The following is a 19,506-nucleotide window of genomic DNA, read 5'->3' on the forward strand; positions in this document are numbered from 1 at the left end:
TTATATTTTTTTATAAATAGATAATTGTTTCTTTACTTTTACAAATATATTATTTTTCGAGATCTTTAGTTTTTGTTCCACAGAAGAAAGAAAGTCATATCATTTTGGAATGGCATAAGGCAAGTAAGTGATGACAGATTGTTCGATTTTTGGTGAACTATCCCTTTAAGAATGAAGAGTTTAACAGCTAAACTATTTTCATGAAACAAAATGAGGAAAAGATTCAAGTTTTCCATGCAGGATAAAAAGATTCCTACTGCCCTTCTCTTTCTCGAATCTTCCACGAAGCGTCTCTCCAGCTTTCACACATTCACCTGTTTGTTTGTTTTTCGCTCATTCACGCGCTCACTCTCTCCATTTGGCACTTTGCATTGTTCTGCATTGTAGAAGCTCCAGTATCTCCAGGAACGTGACAGGAAATTTGAGTATCAAAAAGGTCGTAGTTAAGGTTCATATCTCCGACTCCCTGCGGTATGACCTTTGCTCCGTGCAGCGAGGGTTCTGCAGTCGTTCGAAATCATGTCGAGGGGTTCTCTCTGGGCTGAGGCTCATTGCTTGCTCTGGCTTTATCCTTTCTGGACCGTCGTCCTCCTCCTCTTCGTGGCTCAGGATCGCCAGCTCGTTCTCGTAGCAGAAGGAGTTGGCGCTGGGCACCACCAGGTACTTGTTTTCCATCATGTCCTTGGCACTGCAGCGTGGTGTGGACGGCACCTCGTACGTCTTGTGGAAGTGTGAGTAGTCAACCTTGTATTGGTTCTTTTCCTCGAACAGCACTGGCTCGAATCGATGCCCCCAGAGGATCTCGCTAGCCAAGTAGGAGCTTCGCGCCTGCGCCGTCATCGCCGTGGCCTCCACCATTCCCTCCAAGATGACCACGATCTCAAAATCCGCCGTTTCTAGATCCTGCTTGCTGATGCCGAACAAAGGGCTCTCTTGGTCGATTTGGTGCAGGATGGTGATTGGCGAGACGAGGAAGATTCGGTCGAGTCCTTTATCGAAACCGACGTTAATGTCCAGCTGGTCGAGGGGGATGTACTCGCCTTCGGTCGTAACCCGCGGCTTGATGAGCTGCGCTCGGACATGCGCCTCAACGATGTGACTCTTTCGCAAGTTCCCCACCCGCCACATCAAGCACAGTTTCCCGTCGCGCATGGCAATGACGGCGTTATGCGAGAACAGTAGAGTCTGTGCTCGCTTCTTGGGACGTGCCATTTTGGCCATGATTGCCCCAATCATGAAGCAGTCGATGATGCTGCCCACGATGGACTGGAAGACCACGAGAAAAACCGCAAGAGGACACTCTTCCGTCACGCAGCGGAAACCGTAACCGATGGTCGTTTGCGTCTCGATGGAGAACAGGAACGCTGCAATGAAGCCGTTCACTTGTAGCACGCATGGCGTGAAGTTATCGTCCCCTGCCGGGTTGTCCAAGTCACCGTGAAGAAGCGCAATGACCCAAAATGCCAAGCCGAACGCTAACCAAGAAATCACGAAGACTAGCGTGAAAACAAGTAGCATGTAGCGCCAGCGGATGTCCACGCAAGTGGTGAATATGTCCGCCAGGTAGCGCTGGGACTTCTCGTTCATGTTGGTGAACTGCACATTGCATTGTCCATTTTTCTTTACAAAGCGGTTGCGACATTTCCGCCGAGTATGGATCTTGCCGTTGCCGTATCCATTCATCCCTCCACCGTGCATGGTCGTCAAGCGCAGACCATCCTCCTCCGTCGACACGATGCTGTAGCGACCGATCCGACCCACGCTCATTCTCTTTAGCACTCCTTGGCCTTCCTATCTTTGCGATCTGGTGTTCCCTCTCTTCTGGAGCGGTTTAGTAGTAGTAAGAGTCCAGGGTGGTGGGTGGTTCAGTTGTAGTGTTGTTGGGACAAGTCCAATCCAAAGAAGAAGCCCTTCGGTTTCCTCAGACCCTTGAGAAAAAGAAACAGATCATTAGTGCTGCATGTTTGTATCAGTTCATAAAGCTAAAAATAAGAATGGTGCCATTTGAGAGAGATGCTGCATAAATAAACATTCTTATTTTAAAGTAATTGTTTCAGCAGATATTCTTTCAAGCAATTTGCTGCATTTATTATTATAAAAAAGGTGTTAAATGTATTTTTTAGAGCATTGATAGGTGGTTTCTAGGGAATTGCCGGGTGGTTGCTAGGGTGTCCTAAATCTTTGGTAGGGCATTACTAAGGCATTCTGAGTTTTTACTAGGGAGTTGCTAGGTGTTTGCTAAAGGGTTTCTGAGTGTTTGCTAGAGTGTTCTGAATGTTTGTTAGGGTGTTGCTAGGTGGTTGCTAGGCTTTGTGGGTGTTTTCTAGGATGTTGCCAAGGGGTTGCTACCATGTTCTAAATGTTTTTTAGGGTATCGGTGGTTGCTAGGGTGTCTTGAATCTTTGGTAGAGTGTTGCTAGGGTGTTCAGAGTCTTTACTAGGATGCTGCCAGGTGTTGCTATGTGTTCTGAATGTTTGTTAGTGTGTTGCCTAGGTGGTTGCTAGATGTTAGGGTGTTTCTAGGTGGTTTCTAGGCTTTGTGGGTGTTTTCAAGGATGTTGCTGTGGTGTTCTGAATGTTTGTTAGGGTGTTGCTAGGTGGTTACTAGGCTTTCTGGTTGTTTTATAGGATGTTTCTATGTTGCTGCAGTGTTCTGAATGTTTGTTAGGGTGTTTCTAGGTGGTTTCTAGGCTTTGTGGGTGTTTTCTAGGATGTTGCTGTGGTGTTCTGAATGTTTGTTAGGGTGTTTCTAGGTGGTTGCTAGGCTTTGTGGGTGTTTTCTAGGATGTTGCTGCGGTGTTCTGAATGTTTGTTAGGGTGTTTCTAGGTGGTTGCTAGGCTTTGTGGGTGTTTTCTAGGATGTTGCTGCAGTGTTCTGAATGTTTGTTATGGTGTTGCTATGTGGTTACTAAGCTTTCTGGTTGTTTTATAGGATGTTGCTAAGTGGTTGCTACAGTGTTCAGAATGTTTTTTGGGGTGTTGCTAGGGTGCTCTGTATGTTTGCAAGTGCACTAGTAGGTTGTTTGGATATTTTCTGGGATGTTGCTAGGCTATGGATGGATGTTTTTTTGTGTGTGTTTTTTGCTGCACTGTGTAAAATACAAGTATTTATAACCATAACTTCTCTTACATTCTCTGCCATCTTGATTTTTTCCATTTTTTGGGATTGTTTTCTTTGTGAAGAATACTGCCTTAGAATGTGAGTGCAAGGAGATCTTTGACATCAAAAATGCTTCTATGATGCCTTAAAATGCTTTCTGTGTAGGCAGCTCACAAGGGTTTTGAGCTAAAATGTGCCATATGGAGTTCATTTATTTACTTACTTTAGTTTCACCTGGTTTCAGATGGTGAGTGTTTTACCTTCAGACAGAAACTGAACATGAAGAGTAATAGAGGCTGTTTAATTTTTGGCTCATTTTAAGGAAACAGTCAAATTCTCTGTCTGACATTAGCTTGTCGTTGCACAGGACTTTGTATGATATTAGCGTGTACAGGTCAAGGCGGGACACAGGTTTCATTTCAGGTTTCTCATGTATGTGTTTTTGTTCTCGGCTTGTACATTATTGATCAGAGCTCTGTTTTAAAGCTGCTTAACACAACAGAGATGTTCTGGCTATCAAATCACACACACACAACCACAGATGTCCCTCAGGAGACCCAACTTCTACCCTTCGAAACATTTGCACCAAAGTAAAAAATTACGTAAAAGGGGTGTTGACATTTTGGAAGTTTGTGCATGTGCCCCGTGTGTGTTTGAGAGTGTTTGCGCACACACGCTTGAGTTTTAAACACATCATTCAGACACTCAGGAGACCTGTGTCTGCATGAGGCATTGGCCATGGGTGCCATCCTACAATCCTCTAGAGATGCTAAGTGGGTTGAAGAGGGGGAGGGCCATGAGTTGGCTGGGAATAGACAGAAAATTAACATAAGACGTGGAATAAATGAAGGTTATGAAGCAAAAAAATAGGGAAGAGAGTCAGAACTGATGTACGACAAAGACCAAGAAGGGAGGAAACCCCGTGGCCTGAAATCTAAATATACACAGTCCGCGCTCAGAGAGGTTTCATGCTTTATTTGTCTGGCCTGCTTCTGCATACCATACAGCGACGTCATTACTGTCACACTTACACTACTGTTGGCTTTTCTTCACTTATTCTTCAGATTAATACCTGTTCTTCTGGAGAACACCAGATTTATTTTAGTATATTATTATATTATTTATAACTTTTTAAACTTACATAACAGATTACTGAAAAATCTCAATCCCAAAAAGTCCTTCAACCTAAAGTCTTAATTTTAACTTTATTTAACTTTGTCATTTTCATTATTTGTTTTCTTAGATACACTTATGTCATTAATTTAGTTGCGGATGCAATATTTCTAATTTTTAAGTTTGAGTTTTATCTAATATTTTTATTTCAGTTTATTTCAGCTTCATGTCAATTAAAAAAAAGGATTTTTCATTTTTTTAATTAACAATATCACAACTAATTAAAACTCAAGAACACAATACATATGCCAATTTAATATTCAGAATTACATTTTGCTCACCAGGTTTGTCTGTGTGTTGTTTTAAAATGTCTGAATATATTTTTTATATATATTTTCTTTGCATTTTCTTTATCTTTTCTTAAGAAACTGTTAGTGTTGTTTTCTTGAGTGTTATTGTGGTATTATTTATAGTATTTAATATTTTTTGTGTTTTTATATTTTCAGTTTTCATTTTTATTTTAGTTTGCTTAGTAATTATTTTGTGTGCTTGTCATTTTATTATTATATTAAATTATTTATTTATTTAGTTATTTTTTTTATATTTAAAATTTTCATTTCCGTTTTAGTGATTTTATTATTTCAGCATAAACTTTTTTTTTTTTTTCAGTTAATGTGTCATTTAATATTTATATTTTATTTTATGTCTGCTTTATTTCAATTACTGAAAACAATTTTAATATGTTAAGTTAGGTGTGCAGTTTTAAAATCACATAAGATTTGATATAATATCCTATTATATAATATATGATTATTTATTTACTTGTGCAAAGTTTTCCCTGGGTGTTGCTATTCTGTTTTTTAGATAAAAGATTAAAAAGATTACGTTTATTGGATCCAGTACTATGGTTAACTCTGAAGAGAATAATTTTTCTATTTTTTCCCTCCCTTTTCACAATTTTCATGACAGGGTCTGTTTGTTTGATGTGATACTTGATAACATCATTACATAATTACAGCGGCTGAAGCGTCTCTGTGCTGTCTGTAGGTAGAAGGCAGAAGGGTTACAATTAGTGGCTGAACAACACTGATACTTGATCTGTACACACACTCACTCATGCATTCATACACACACAAACACTGCAGTATTGCCTGTATCTGAGCTCTCGGTGTCTCACATCATTTCAGCACCATCATCGTCAGGCCTTTTACCACAGTACAGTCGTCTCAGATAACAGAGATAGAAAGAGAAAGCCTGTGAACGCTTTAGAACAAAATCCTGCAATAAACAAAGCTAAAATGCGAATAAATAAATAACACAGAATAAAAGCGTACTTTCAATGCAATAGAATGCAAATGCTTGTAATGTTTTGCATGTGATATCTAATGTAACTGTGAAATGTAATCTAAGTTTCAGTCAAGTTAAAAATGAATAAAATTACAACAAAGTGATTTAGAGGTCAGCTCAGGTAAATATTGCTCTGAAGTGAATGAATGCATGAACAAGAGGTATTCTTTTAGCAGAAAGTTCAAAACTGGAGGTAAATTGTGACGTACGGTGGTGTGTTGCTGATTTTTGGGCTACGGTGCACCCTCAGGAGGTAGTTGACTTGTAAGGGAACGGTGAGTTCTAGGTTGCAGCAGCAGATTTGACCGGAGAATGTCATGATGTCTGTCCGTGAACCCAAGCGGAACAGAATGTGGGTCATGGGAATGACACAGGCGGTGTTTTATGGGAAAGTTACAAATTTTAACTCAAACTCAAATGAACTGTTGTTGCAAGCAGATGTTATGAAGCAGAAAGTTAAGATAAATTAAGTTTATAATGTTTGCTATTATCATTTTGTAGTATCTAATGAAACAATGCTCAATATTACACTGTAAAAACAAACCTTGAACCTCACTAAAATAGAAATCTATAGAATTTGTCACTTGCATTCAGTTTGTTTGGGTAGATTTCATCCATGTGTTGAGAAAGGGCTACCTAAAGAAGTCTACCTAACATTTGTATACTTATAAAAAGTACACTTGATTGTTGCTGTATGTTTAAAATAACTCTTTTACATGCCATACATATCCCTGAAAATAAACATTTATACCTGATTTAACCCTTAAAAGTCAGTTTTGTTTGTATACTGTAAATAACTTTTTTTTAGGTCGATTTAGCAATATTAAATAATGTTTTTGACTTGAATAAAACCACTTAACTTGGGTTTAGGTTATTTTTTCAGTGTAACAGAAGCAAATCTTTCCCCCAAAACATAAAAAATAACACAAAATTACAACTTTTTTGATGTAGCCCTATGCAAAGCATGCTGGGAACTCAATTTAATGCTACAAAAAAGTAAACTTCTTAGTAAACTTGCATATTTAAGTTAAATTAATTAAACCAGCAGCAAAATCATTTTTCAGTGTACAATAGTTTACTTAAACTGCATTTGAATTGTTATTTTTGTGACATTAATATACACTAAGCAATTGTGTAGAAACAGTTTTCATTCAGAAATTGTTAGTAAATTTCACAAATAATTACAAAGACATGGAAAGTAATACCTTGAATTAAACATTACATTTTGAAGAATAGAAAGACTGAAATAGCATTTTCTAGTATTATTCACAACTATGAAAAATAATATTTTACAGTTATGTCAAGTCCATAATTTTTTTTTTTTTTAATATGATTGAAAAAAAAAACTAGACAACATAAGGTCAACAGTGCAGTGCAATGCTGTAATGTTGACAGCGTTTCTAGTCACGACAGATAAAACCGACGGTTTGTCACTCTCAAATTCTTGCTGCCGGCTCTTAATCAGGTTACTGTGTGGTCGATGAATTATTTAATATTTTGCGGTATTGAGTTGCTTTTTTATCATCATCTGACTCTGCAGAACCTTCGAGACGGCAGGTGAGATTCTGTTCAGAAACTGTAGATGAGATGAAGTACTGTCAGATCAGAATTACAGACATTTTCTAAAGCAAACGTTGACCTTGCATGGGTTGATTTGGTTTGACAGTGAACTCACCAGAACTTCAGCATTTGACTTCATTTAAATGTGACAGTATTCTTGTAACATCTTTTGACATCTTAACAGAGCTGTTCTATGATACGAAGCATGTGATGATTAATGACTCCATGCGTGCTGCTTGCGGCCTAGTTTTCTGCAGTATTTAATGCTGATCTTTTTGTCACATTTCCTGCTGTTTTCTGCAGTATCTGTTCCAAGAAGTTCAGCAATATTGCTAACACTTTATGATTTACTGATTGCATGAAAAAGAAAAAAAAAAACATTGCATTATGCAATGCTTGACAGATCATTAGATAATGTACATTCAAATGTCATAGAGCTCAGTTAAATTATACTCAGACTTAATATTTCAGCCTGTATTGTTAAAAAGATTTTTCATGCATATTCGTATTAGAACTTAAACTTTTTTATCTGCTTTTGTACAAAATATATAGTTATTGCATAAAATTATTATTGGAAATAACACTTGTATGTATTTTATATACATCTTATATACTATAGTATTATAAAAATATTATCAAAAATGGCACTCTACTATTTTATTAATGTATTATTAGCATTTTTGTAATTATGCACAGACAAAAAACAAGCTAATATCAATTAATGGACAGATACATGCAGGTACTAGACATTTGCATGCCCTAATAGCACACACACACACACACAAAAAAAAATTCTGCTGTAAGAGCATTAGATAAAGTAAAGCCTGTGGTCGGATTGTGTCCATGTGAAAGTGATCAGTGATGCATTTCTACACATCTGCTTGAATTATTCATATGCATATGTGGATTGAATGTGTTCTGTATTTGTTAACATTGTTTTGTTGGTCTGACAGCAATGACTCTTTAGCATTTAAAGATTTGTAGATCACTATAAAATAGCAGATGAGTTTGAGCAGTCCAGCGCCACCAGGGGTCAGGGGAGCTTTGACCTCTCCAGCACGATGAACATGACTGTCACACACTCAAACACACACACACTCAAACACACACACACGCACACACTTTCATCTGCACAGTGTTTCTACTGAAGTAGTTCCTGAACAGAAGTGTGTGCGAGTGCGGGACTGTCCTCAGAAGTGAGCAAAATCAGACAAAACTTCCCTTTGGGGACACTTCGGGACGTCCTCATTTTGGAAAATGATTCATAAGTAAATGCAGAAAGATTTGGCATTTTGGTTTGTCTGGAGTCTGTGTATTATGTGCTTGTTTAGCGTGTGTTTGTATGTTATGTTGATATGATGGACTTCACTTTTGGCATCTCTAAATGTCAGGGAGATAATAAAAGTGGGACTTGTCGGAGATAAAGACATGTGTGAAAGTTTACAGCTTCATTGTGTTCATTCTTGCTCTACAGAATGGCAGTACGGCTCATTTTTACTTACAGCATGCTCTGAAAAGGATACTTAGTATGCATAACTTTCTGCTCAGTATCAGGTCATCATAATCAGGTCAGTTAACGATGTTCTTATGAAGTTCAGTGACTGATTTTTCCCAGCACACATTAAAACATTTATGCATTGGGAGTTAAAATAACTCTCACTCTCAGCTCTCAACTCGGGGAGTTAAAATAACAAATAAATACATTCATTTTGTATTGTTTTTTAATGTAAATATTGTATATGATTTAATATATTGTCTTTTTATTGAATAAAAAAACTAAAATCGTAATAATTATATAACTACTGTACTACTACTATATTAATTCATACTGAGTGCCTATGTTTATTGTTTCTAACATTTTTACAATGCTATTTTTAGTTTCATACTTATGTTTAGACCCGCCGTATTTAATGCAATAATAAACTCACAGACCCCAGCTGCTGTGCAGGCATTACGATTAACCCTTTATGAACTTTCTCTATTTATTTTTAGAGCGTTGTCTTAATTTGCATTGACAGCAATGATGTAATATATGTAATAACTGTGCATATAACTAAGATTCTAGCAGTGAAAAGTATATTAAATAGTAACACGTTTGAAAACAGTGGTAAAGTTTAGAGGGATGTTGCTTACCTTGCGTTTTGTAAGGGGTCCTCGCCCTCTGAAAGTGTGTGTGCGTTGTGTGTGTGTGTGTGTGCACAAAGACAGGGCAAGTGTGCTGTGGTGTTGTGGTGCGTTATCCAAACTGGAGCATTTGATGAGCGCTTGTGCAGCTCGTGATGGGGATCCAGAGCGCTGCCATCTCGACCTCACACACACACATCGTCCATCTCAGATTCATATCCTACATTCCACCTGTTTTTTCATTCTTCCACTTGTAAAGCACGTATATTCCAGATCAGAAGACGAGAAACGGCCCCAAACGCTCCGAGAGTCTCTCTAGTGAACCAACAGTGAGTTCTGACTGAATCAGAGCATCACTGAGCTCGTGATGGACAGAAAGTCATGAAGAAACACTTGAGTTTGGAGACCTGCATGTCCTCCTGCTTCTCTTCTCCACTCCACTGTCCTCTTTTCTTTCTCTACACACTCAGATCTTCTTTTCTTCCCAAAACGAGAGAGGAATATTCTCTCATGCACCTGCTGGCTTCATCTTCATCTGCCATCAGATCTATCAGTGCTGCACTTTTCTCATCTCTCTCCGTCCCTCTGGTTCTCTCTCACCCCTCCCGCTCTTTTTCTCCCTCCCACGGCACAAGCGTTCCAGCGTTTTGTCACTTGATGCTCTGCTGTGGTCATATGGACACACACACAGAGAGAGAGAGAGAGACTCACTAACTTTCTCCATCTTCCTGTATGAAAAGCTTTTTTATTCGCGTGTGTGTGTGAATGCTGTTTCAGTGAGTGTCTGATCTTCTCCAGACAATTTTATGATATTTGAGCACATATTGTTACCAAATCCTCATTACTGTAATGCATCCGGGGGTTTGACTTACAAGTCTTTTAGGAATTTGTATTAAATTCTCATTAGATTTGTACAACAAATATTATCATAATATATAAATATTTTACAATTATTTATTTTATTTTTTACTGTATTATAGTAAAAAAAAAATTATTATAAAGTCATTATAAATTAAAATCAGAACATCAAATTATAAGTTGTTATAAATGTTTTACAATTTAAATATTATTTCACTGTGTTATTGTAACAAGTATTATAGTACATTTTTAATTATAAAAAGCATAAATTAACAGTAGTACAACAAATTAATTATCAATTTCATTTTCTTGATGTACTGTATATATATTTTACAATTTAAATATCATTTTTACTGCATCATAGTAAAGATTATTATAGTGCAATAATTTTATTTCATTATAAAATTAGCATGAGTTAAAGGCAGCACAACAAATACTTTCACAATTTATAAACATGCAACAATTTAAGCAATACGTTATTTTTTGCATTACAATAATGCAATCAGATTTTATCTGCTTAAATCTAATGACAATGATGGCACAATGCAAAAAAATATGAATGGACTTGATTTTCTTAATGCACTTGTTTGGTGAAGGGTGCATTCATGAAGTATCATGAACTAAATCGATCTGTGATTTTCTGGTCTATTAAATATGGCTAAATCACTCCCACTGAACTTTAGCACGCTTGATCACAATACTAGTTCTAATTATAAGCATTAGTAATAGTGATGCTTTTCTTCTAGTTTTGCCACTGCTTGCATTCTCTCTGTCTATTTTTGAAGTATTTGCCTCAACAGTTTTTGTGAAACTAAATTTAATCTTAGCTCAGAATCTTCAATACCAACCAAACATCAGCGCTTCTGTTTTTACCCACGAAACTGTGAAGATGTCAGATTTCATTAGAACTGTTGTGTGTGTGTGTGTGTGTGTGTCCGGCAGGCAGGTTCTGAACACTTGAAGTCTCCATGGTGATTGGCATACCATCAGCGCTTTGAAGCGTTTTTAGGTGTTTCCTGGAGAGAGTCAGGGTCTCCATGGTGATCTAGAGCTCAGCATCACGCTTTCCAAAAATGAAACGGACAGAGAAAAGGAAGATGGATGGTACGTAAAGTACTGTAGGGGTAAACCAGGGCATCACACACACACACACACCTGTTTAAGCGCTGTCTCACACTGTTGCTGTCATTAATGTCATGTGCAGCAGTCAGTTGGGAGATTCTCTATAAGGCTAAAAAAGAAACGTGTTAGATAACACCTAGCAAGTGTTGTATAGTCAAGCATCACAACCGCATACAAACTGCACAGTAACATGCAAAAAAATTCACAACGTCTTAGCAACTGTATTGCAATGTCTGAAAAAAAAACAAAAAAAAAAAAAACACTCACATAAACAACCACAAAGTAACATCTTCACAACCAGCCAGAATGTCCTAGCAACTATATATCAGTACATATAACACCATAGCAAATGCATAGCAACACCCTGGCAACCGCCCACAGCATCCTAACATCAATGTGGAAAGTTTTGCATGAGAAAGCACCATTCACAATTTCGTTAGAAAGTATAGAAATAATCTTCTGGGTGGTTGCTAAGGTATTGCTTTGTGGTTGCTAAGGAGTGTTTTATTTTACTATACAGATTCTATAATGTCCTGAGGTGTTATTCTGAGGGTTGCTTTGTGGTTGTTAAGGTAGCTAGGGTGTTACGGGTGGTTGTTAAGGTGTTACTGAATGTTTTTAGAATGTTGCTGTGTAGTTTGAAGGGTTGCTAGGGTGCATGATGCTTGCTTGTGCAATAACATCGCAACACTAGGATGCATTGGGTGGTTGCTAGGGCATTGTGAGTGTTTTATTTTACTATATATATTTTAGAATGTTGTGGTTGGTTGCCAAGGCATTTCTAAGCAGTTAATGTGTTGTTTTTATTTTAATCATCTGTATAGGCTAATTGTTAGATCATTCTGGGTGGCTGTGAGGATGTTCTTTGTGGTTGTTAAAGTGAGTGTTTTTCAGCATGGTGCTGTGCAGTTGCTAGGGTGTTCTGGAAAGTTGCTAAGATTTTCTGAGTGATTTTCTGCAGTGCCGTTGGTAGGGTGGTCATATGTTGTGTGTGGTTGCTTTGTGATTAAGTTTGTTTTGGCATATTGCTAGGGTTCGTTAGAGCGATGCTAGGTGGTTGTTAGGGTGTGTTTTTAGCACATTGCTATGCAGTTGCTCAGGTAAGTTGGGTAAAGTACACCTTTCCACAACAAGCTTCATGATTTAGGGAATGATTCAATGACTCGTATGGGAAAAGATGGGGTTTACGTATTTGTTTTTGTTTTTTTCAAATCACTAACCCTAAGTAGGATAAATAATAATAGTGATGCTTGACTAAACCCCTCTAACTAAGCAGCTCCTGGTTTACTCATCATCCCTCTGCTCTTCTCTTGTGCTGTGTTTGCTTCTGGAGATGTAAAATAGAAGATTCTTGTCCTCCCACATGCAGACTATTGTTCTGAGACTATTCCTCTCTCTCTCTCTCTCTAGTCTTTCTGCTCTATTTCAGGTTTAGTCTTTGAGCCAGTTCTCATTGTTTCTCTTCTAATGTGTGTTTTCTGTTGCTTATCCATTTTCTCTTTTCACACCTTCATGTTTTGTTGTTCTTTTTGCGTGGTGTTTGCAGTGAAGCTTTTGTTCTGGGATGCACTGAACAATCAGTGACTAAGTGTGACTCTGTGTAAGTCTGAATATTTTATTGCTCAGATGTTGCTCTTTTCGTAGCGCTGTAAGTGATTTTTGTGGAATAGCACACAGTACGGCACTACTACCTGACAGATACATCACTGACAGACGAGAAATCACAGCTGCCTGAGCCACAGCACTCGACTCTGTACAATTTATGCAATAGGATTTGCAGTGTTTTGGTTTTAAAGAGATGGTGTGTGGGTTTAGGCTTTGGCCTGGTTCAGTTTTCCTCTGCTGGTAGATGCAAAAAAATCTTTCAGCCATTCAAAAGTTCTGATTAAATATTATTGTAAATTGCATTAATTTATAGTGTTTTTTATTTATAATTTTTTTTTTTTTTTTTTTTTTATCAGTGAAATTAATTTTGGAAGCTCTTAAGAAAGGAACAGACTTATCCTTGTCTGCTGGGGCAAATAAAATGTTTCTTGTACATTTATTCAATGATAATTGTAGTTTATTTTAGCCAAAACAAAATGTTGACATTTTACCTATAATCTGCTATTTTATTTTATTTTATTTTATTTTATTTTATTTTATTTTATTTTATTTTATTTTATTTTATTTTATTTTATTTTATTTTATTTTAATAAATAAATAAATAAATAAATTAGTTTATTTATTTAATTTAATTTTATTATTATTTTTATTTTTCCCGACTCCTCTACATGCATTATTTATTGTTTTCTTTCTTCAGTATTCTTCAGTATTATAATATCCAAAGATATTACTGTATGGTGTGACTGTTTCTAAAGTTTCCCTCTGTGTGTGTGTGCGAGTGTGTGTGTGTGTGAAATAACTCAAATTTAGCAAAACTGAACAAAAGCATCCCCTATCCTCAAGTTCATCTGCAGTAATTATAATTAGTTAATCTCACTTACATTTAGATTAGATTATTTAGATATCCAGAGAAACTGAGCGAAACAGACTCAGCGGGGTTAAAGAGAGGCGGGTTGGGTTAGAGTTGACGTAGAGGGGAGCCTGTAGAGAGATGGAGGAGGACAGAAGCGAGGATCTAATGGCTGATAGTTTTTCACACCCGCGGAGTCGTAATGACAGACAGAGATCAGCGCTAAACACCCTGTGACTGACAGAGACCCACACGAACTCACACACTTTCTCTCTCAAACACACACACACAAGCGTCTTACAGCGTCTTACAGTGATTGATTACGTCTTTAGTTGATTTTTCTGAACATTTTTGCCATATGCACATAAACTGACCATTGATAAGCTACTGCTAAATATTGTAGAAACGTAAATTTCTGTAAAGTTGTAGTGAGATTTGTATCGTAAAAAGCGCTATACAAATAAACTTGAATTGAACAGTGTGCAAGCGGGAATATCATCGAAACACATCCAGATCACATTTCAAAATCAGCAGGGAAAAATATATATTTAAAAAAAAAAAAAAAAAAAATATATATATAATATATATATATATATATATATATATATATATATATATATATATATATATATATATATATATATATATATATATATATATATTTGCACATTTTAGGATCATTAAGAGCTTTTGCTTTGTAACATTTTCAGACAACTGTTTTGTGATCATAGCTATCTGTTTAAAAGGTGCGGCTGACACAGAAGATGTGCATACTGCTCATATTCTCCAAAATGGTGCTACACTGATTTGGAGAGACACAGAGGAGAGGAATTGTTTTATAAAGTCGTTATTTTTGTTTTCTTTGTGTACAAAAAGTATTCTCATCGCTTCATAACGTTACGGTTGGATCACTGATGGCAGATGCACTATTCTGAAGATGCTTTTCATACTTTTTCTGGACCTTGACACTGTTATTTATTTGGCAGTCTATGGGACAGTCACAAGCCTCCCGGTTTTCATCCAAAATATCTTAAATAGTGTTCCGAAGACGAACAAAGCTTTTACGGGTTTGGAAAGACATGGGGATAAGTGATTAATGACAAAATTTTCATTTTGGGTTGGAGTATCCCTTTATTTTTAAGTCCCTTCACAGCAGTAAAAATGTAAGTGTTTTAGAAAATTATGTATTTAATTACTGTTGACCACAATAAACTCAATACTCCATATCAGCAACCACACACACACATACACGGGTCAGTGTGGAGTGTGGTGCCACTTTCTCTGGCCGTGAGATGTGATGTGCTTCGACGGCTCCTGGGGGCGGATCTTCCCTCTGATTGGCTGTTTCTCAGCAGGGCTCTCCGTGAGCGTGCCAGCCCCAGAGCATCGTGAGAAAATTTGGACAAGAGAATGTCCTCTTTTGCTCTCTTTTCCCACCTGTTTGTCCAGCAATGTGTTCTTGGCTGTAAACTTCATCAGCTTTTTTCCTTTTTTCCTTAACACTGAGCAACTCTACGTGTGTGTGTGTGTGTGTGTGTGTGTGTGTGTGTGTGTGTGTGTGTGTGTGTGTGTGTGTGTGTGTGTGTGTGTGTGTGTGTGTGTGTGTGTGTGTGTGTGTGTGTGTGAAAGTGATAAATCCAGAGAGTGATTTGTGTCTGTCTATGCAATGACAAGTGTTTGTGTGTGTGTAAGACTGGTGCTATTTGTAGCTGGTTAGACTCTCAGGGAGTTAAATCCATCTGCCAGCAAAACCGAGTTTAGTCCAGAACACACACACACACTGCAAGTGATCTGTTCCTGTCTGCATTATTTTGGATCTTCATGAGTTGTTTCAGAAAATTGCTGATGCAGAAGTTTAAAACGTTAAAAATATTGTTTTGAAACTTGCTTTAGTTTATCTTAGGTGGACTTTAAAATTTTGTAGAAGTTATTATATAAAATAAAGCTTATTTGTGTACATTTTACAGGAAAATACAATTTTAGTCTTTCTACTTTAAAATGTCATGTTTAATTCAGGGAGTTGCTTGCTCTTTCTTTCTAATTATTTGTAAAATTGAGTAAAAGTTGTTTGAAAGTAATTCCTTCACCAGTTTTTTTTTCAGTGTATAGAACATTACAACATCAATTCTGACCTATTTCTGTGAACTGGTTGAAAAGGACTGAAAACATAATGTACATTTTTTTATTGCTGCAATAAATTCGTGCTATCAAATGATTAATCACAGTTAATCGCATCCAAAATAAAAGTTTTTGTTTACATAATAAATGTGTGTGTGTGCTGAAAAAATATCAGCGTACAGATCTTTGGGTGGTGAACAATTAATTTGAAGTGGTTTGAATGGACATGCAGCATGAAATACACGTTTAAAGCAGCAGGTCTCTGGCAGCGTGTGTGTGTGTGTGTGTGTGTGTGTGTGTGTGTGTGTGTGTGTGTGTGTGTGTGTGTGTTTGGTAAATGGGTTGGTCAGACATATGCCGACTGGCTGAGGCATATGGTGGAGTGTGTGTGTGTGTGTGTGTGTCCTTCCGACAAGAAGGTCTAACTTCATTGCAGTTCTGGACATTCACCAGTATTCACACACAAAGGAACAAGACACAGTCGGGGAGAGAGAGCGAGAGAGAGATCGAGGAGAGAGAGAGAGAGAGAGAGAGAGAGAGGGAGGATGAGGATGATGATGATGTAACTGAGTCTGTTCATTCCAATTCTAGCACGTATCGCCCTGGTCCCGAACATAGAGAGGAGGGCTCTCTCCCGCCTTCATCAGGCCGACCTAGAACACAGAATCTCCGGAACAATCATCCCTCCAGCCATGATTGTAAGTCCCATCAATGGGATATAATCGTCTGATTGAAACAAGAATGAAAACCTTCAACACCCCTTCTCCGCGGGGGAGGAGGTCAGAAGGGAAAACTCTGGTCACCTCCTCAAACATCGGATTACCCTTCTGGACTTAGCTCATACCTCTCCGCGGATTTGGACATCAGGCAGGCGGCGGGGACCCTCTGCTCCTAACAACGTTACCTGGGGCCCTCGATTGAGTCAGGATACCTCCGTTACCTCAAAGTGCTCAGTCTGCGCCATAGGCGACCACCCCGAGGAGACTCCCGGTAGGTAAATGGTGCCTCTGCCCATTCCAGCAACGTCAGGCACCCATATCGGTGTGGATTTCATGATGACCTCCCCGTGTCAAGGCAAGACTTGTGTGCTGGTAGTAGTCGACGCGTGTGTTCGAACATCATGCAAAACTCATCACTCTCAAAGGACTTCCACTTGCATTTGAACGGCAGAGGCACTATTCCACAATGTGTTCCGTCACTTTGGAATTCCAGAAAGACATCATCTCGACAGGGGGTCCCCAATTCATCTACAGGTCTGGTCAGCTTCTTCGCCTCCTAGGAGTATCCGTCAGCCTCTCTTCAGGATTACCATCCACAGAACAACGGCAGTCGAACGAAAGATACAAGAGATTGGGCGGGTCTGAGGATCCTACTGCAACGTAATCAGGACTGTTGGAGCCAGTACCTACCCTGGGCAGAATACGCACAGAACTCCCCTCCAGCAATATACCAACCACGGATCACCCCCTTCCAAGGTTTCCTCGGATACCAGCATCCACTCTTCAAGGGTCGGGGGAGACCTAGGATGGTCCAGCGGTTAGATAACTCGTTCCGACAGAGCGAGAGGGTCTGGGACTCGGATAAGTGCATCTCAGCGGGCAGTTCGGAGGCATAAGGAGCAAGCGGAGCTCGTCGAAGACCACGCCGCAATACCAACAGGGGACAGATGTCTGGCTATCGCGAGGGACACGACCTCCGGCTGCCCTGCCGTAAGCCTGAGTCCCCGTAATCGGACCATTCAGATTGAACGGAAACCTGAACGACAAGTGACCTTAGACCCAGCTGCGGCACAGTACCGATATCTCACTCATTACATGTTTCATCCTCAAACCATTCATGAACCATTTGTCTCCTCCAACAACAGAGCTGGTGCATGAGCGCTGCATCACAGGAATAAATGACATTGTGGACTTACGGCCCATAACGACATCCTCACATAGAAACAGAACAGGCCCCGCCCCCGTTATTTTTAGGAGCCGCCCGTGGGGGATAGTAAAAATATTTACGCCACGCCACAATATTTCTGTTTTTACTAAGTCACCATTTTTGGAGATCTCCTAATAAATGCAGCCATTGCTGACCCTCTTCATAAGTTCCCATCGTCTTCGTAGGAGAGATCTGTTCACCTCAAGGAAATTTTAATTTCTGGTGTCAAATCCTGTGTCGGAACCTTACCATTAAACACTATGCAAACATCTCACACATGTACGTATAGTGTATAAGAAAATAATTAATTATAAACTACGTAGGGATAGGGTGGAAAGTACCTAGTTATGATATATATATTAACAGGACATGGTACCTGCAATATGTCACAAATTTGTTTTTTTTTTACTTTTACTGCCCATTAAATAATATTTAACATGGTACTGCAGTATTTGTTTTACTGCCCAAATGGTGACTTAAATTTTAAAAAATGCTGTTATAGGGAGAAAATTGAGACTAAAAAGTTTTTTTTTTTTTTTATTCCGAGGATCTGGACAAAAGATGTGGTATAAATAACACTGTGTTGATAAATTCATGTGTTGGCCTGTGAAGTGTGTGTGTGTGTGTGTGTGTGTGTGTGTGTGCTGGTCCTCTCTGGGCTGTTGCATCAGCTTCATTCTCCAGGCTTTGCTGTAATGCAGTGTTTCCGCTCCGTGTCCGGACCCCTCATTCCCTCTTTGTTCCCATCAGTGCACATGGATTTAGCCGGACTAATTCAGTGCTTATCCATCACAGCACAGCACGGCTTGCACTTTTCGACAGGCACTGAACCTCTGTCGGGCGAGATGGGCTTCTGAGGTCTCTCGTTCAGCTCACTGAAATCACGCAAAACAGAGAAGTTGTAGTCGGAATTCGCAGGCTGAGTAAGACTATTGTTTTTGAAGAATTTCTTGTCAACTTCTTGTAAATGTGTGAGTTTAAGAGCACTGTCTAGTGACAGAAGCGGTTAACGTGTGATGAGCAGCAGTGTTTCTCTCATGGACACACTTAAACGCATCACACCAACACACTGCTGCTCTCTTTACTGATCCTCAGTCCCGTTGTCATGGATACTGCTTCATACACGGCCAGAAATAAAATCTTAATTTTTTTAATTTAAAAGCTTCATTATGAGAAGGATCTGTCCGTCCGACCCTACATCACGCTCACTTATCCTCTGTAGCCTTGTAGTGCACTGCTGATTTCAGAAAGATCTTATTAAACAAAGTTTCTTTTGCTCACCAAGGCTGCATTTATTTAATTAAAAATACAGTAAAATTGTTAGATATTATTACAATTTAAACTGACTGTATTCTATGTGAATATCTTATAAAACGTAATTTATTTCTATAATCAAACCTGTATTTTCATCATCATTACTGCAGTCTTCAGTGTCACGTGATCCTTCAGAAATCATTCTTATATGCTGCTTAAGAAACATTTATGATTATTATCAGTGTTGAAAACAGTTGCTGAATGCCTTTGTGGAAAAAAGGTGACAAATTTTATTTTTCTAAAAAAAAACAATAATAATAATTTGATGAATAAAATGTTTAGAAGATCAGCATTTATTTGAAATAGAAATCTTTAGTATGACAGTAAATGTCTTTACTGTCACTTTTGATCAATTTTATCCATCCTTGCTGAATAAAAGTTTTAATTTCTTGAAATAAAAATTGTAGTTAACTGTTTGAGCCAGTATTGTGTGTTTTGTTGTTAGTGTAGTGCTGGTTCTGTAAGGTCA

At 38.3% G+C, this 19,506-nt stretch overlaps 1 protein-coding gene across 1 annotated transcript; it reads right to left on the bottom strand.

Moving 5' to 3' along the window:
* Window positions 1-262: 262 nt before the first annotated feature.
* On the bottom strand, window positions 263-9,412 carry LOC122134049 (ATP-sensitive inward rectifier potassium channel 12-like). The gene is made up of 2 exons (XM_019074798.2): window positions 9,254-9,412; window positions 263-1,928 (listed from the first exon to the last, which is right to left on the bottom strand). The coding sequence occupies exon 2, from the start codon at window positions 1,765-1,767 to the stop codon at window positions 451-453; it is 1,317 nt and encodes a 438-aa protein (XP_018930343.1). The 5' UTR covers window positions 1,768-1,928; window positions 9,254-9,412; the 3' UTR covers window positions 263-450.
* Between the last annotated feature and the right edge of the window lie 10,094 nt (window positions 9,413-19,506).

This window comes from Cyprinus carpio, chromosome B24, assembly GCF_018340385.1.
Source record: "Cyprinus carpio isolate SPL01 chromosome B24, ASM1834038v1, whole genome shotgun sequence".
Lineage (NCBI taxonomy): Eukaryota > Metazoa > Chordata > Actinopteri > Cypriniformes > Cyprinidae > Cyprinus > Cyprinus carpio.

What these genes read in the sequence shown, in the direction of transcription:
- LOC122134049 (XM_019074798.2), bottom strand. Translation starts at nt 1,767, where the DNA reads ATGAGCGTGGGTCGGATCGGTCGCTACAGCATCGTGTCGACGGAGGAG.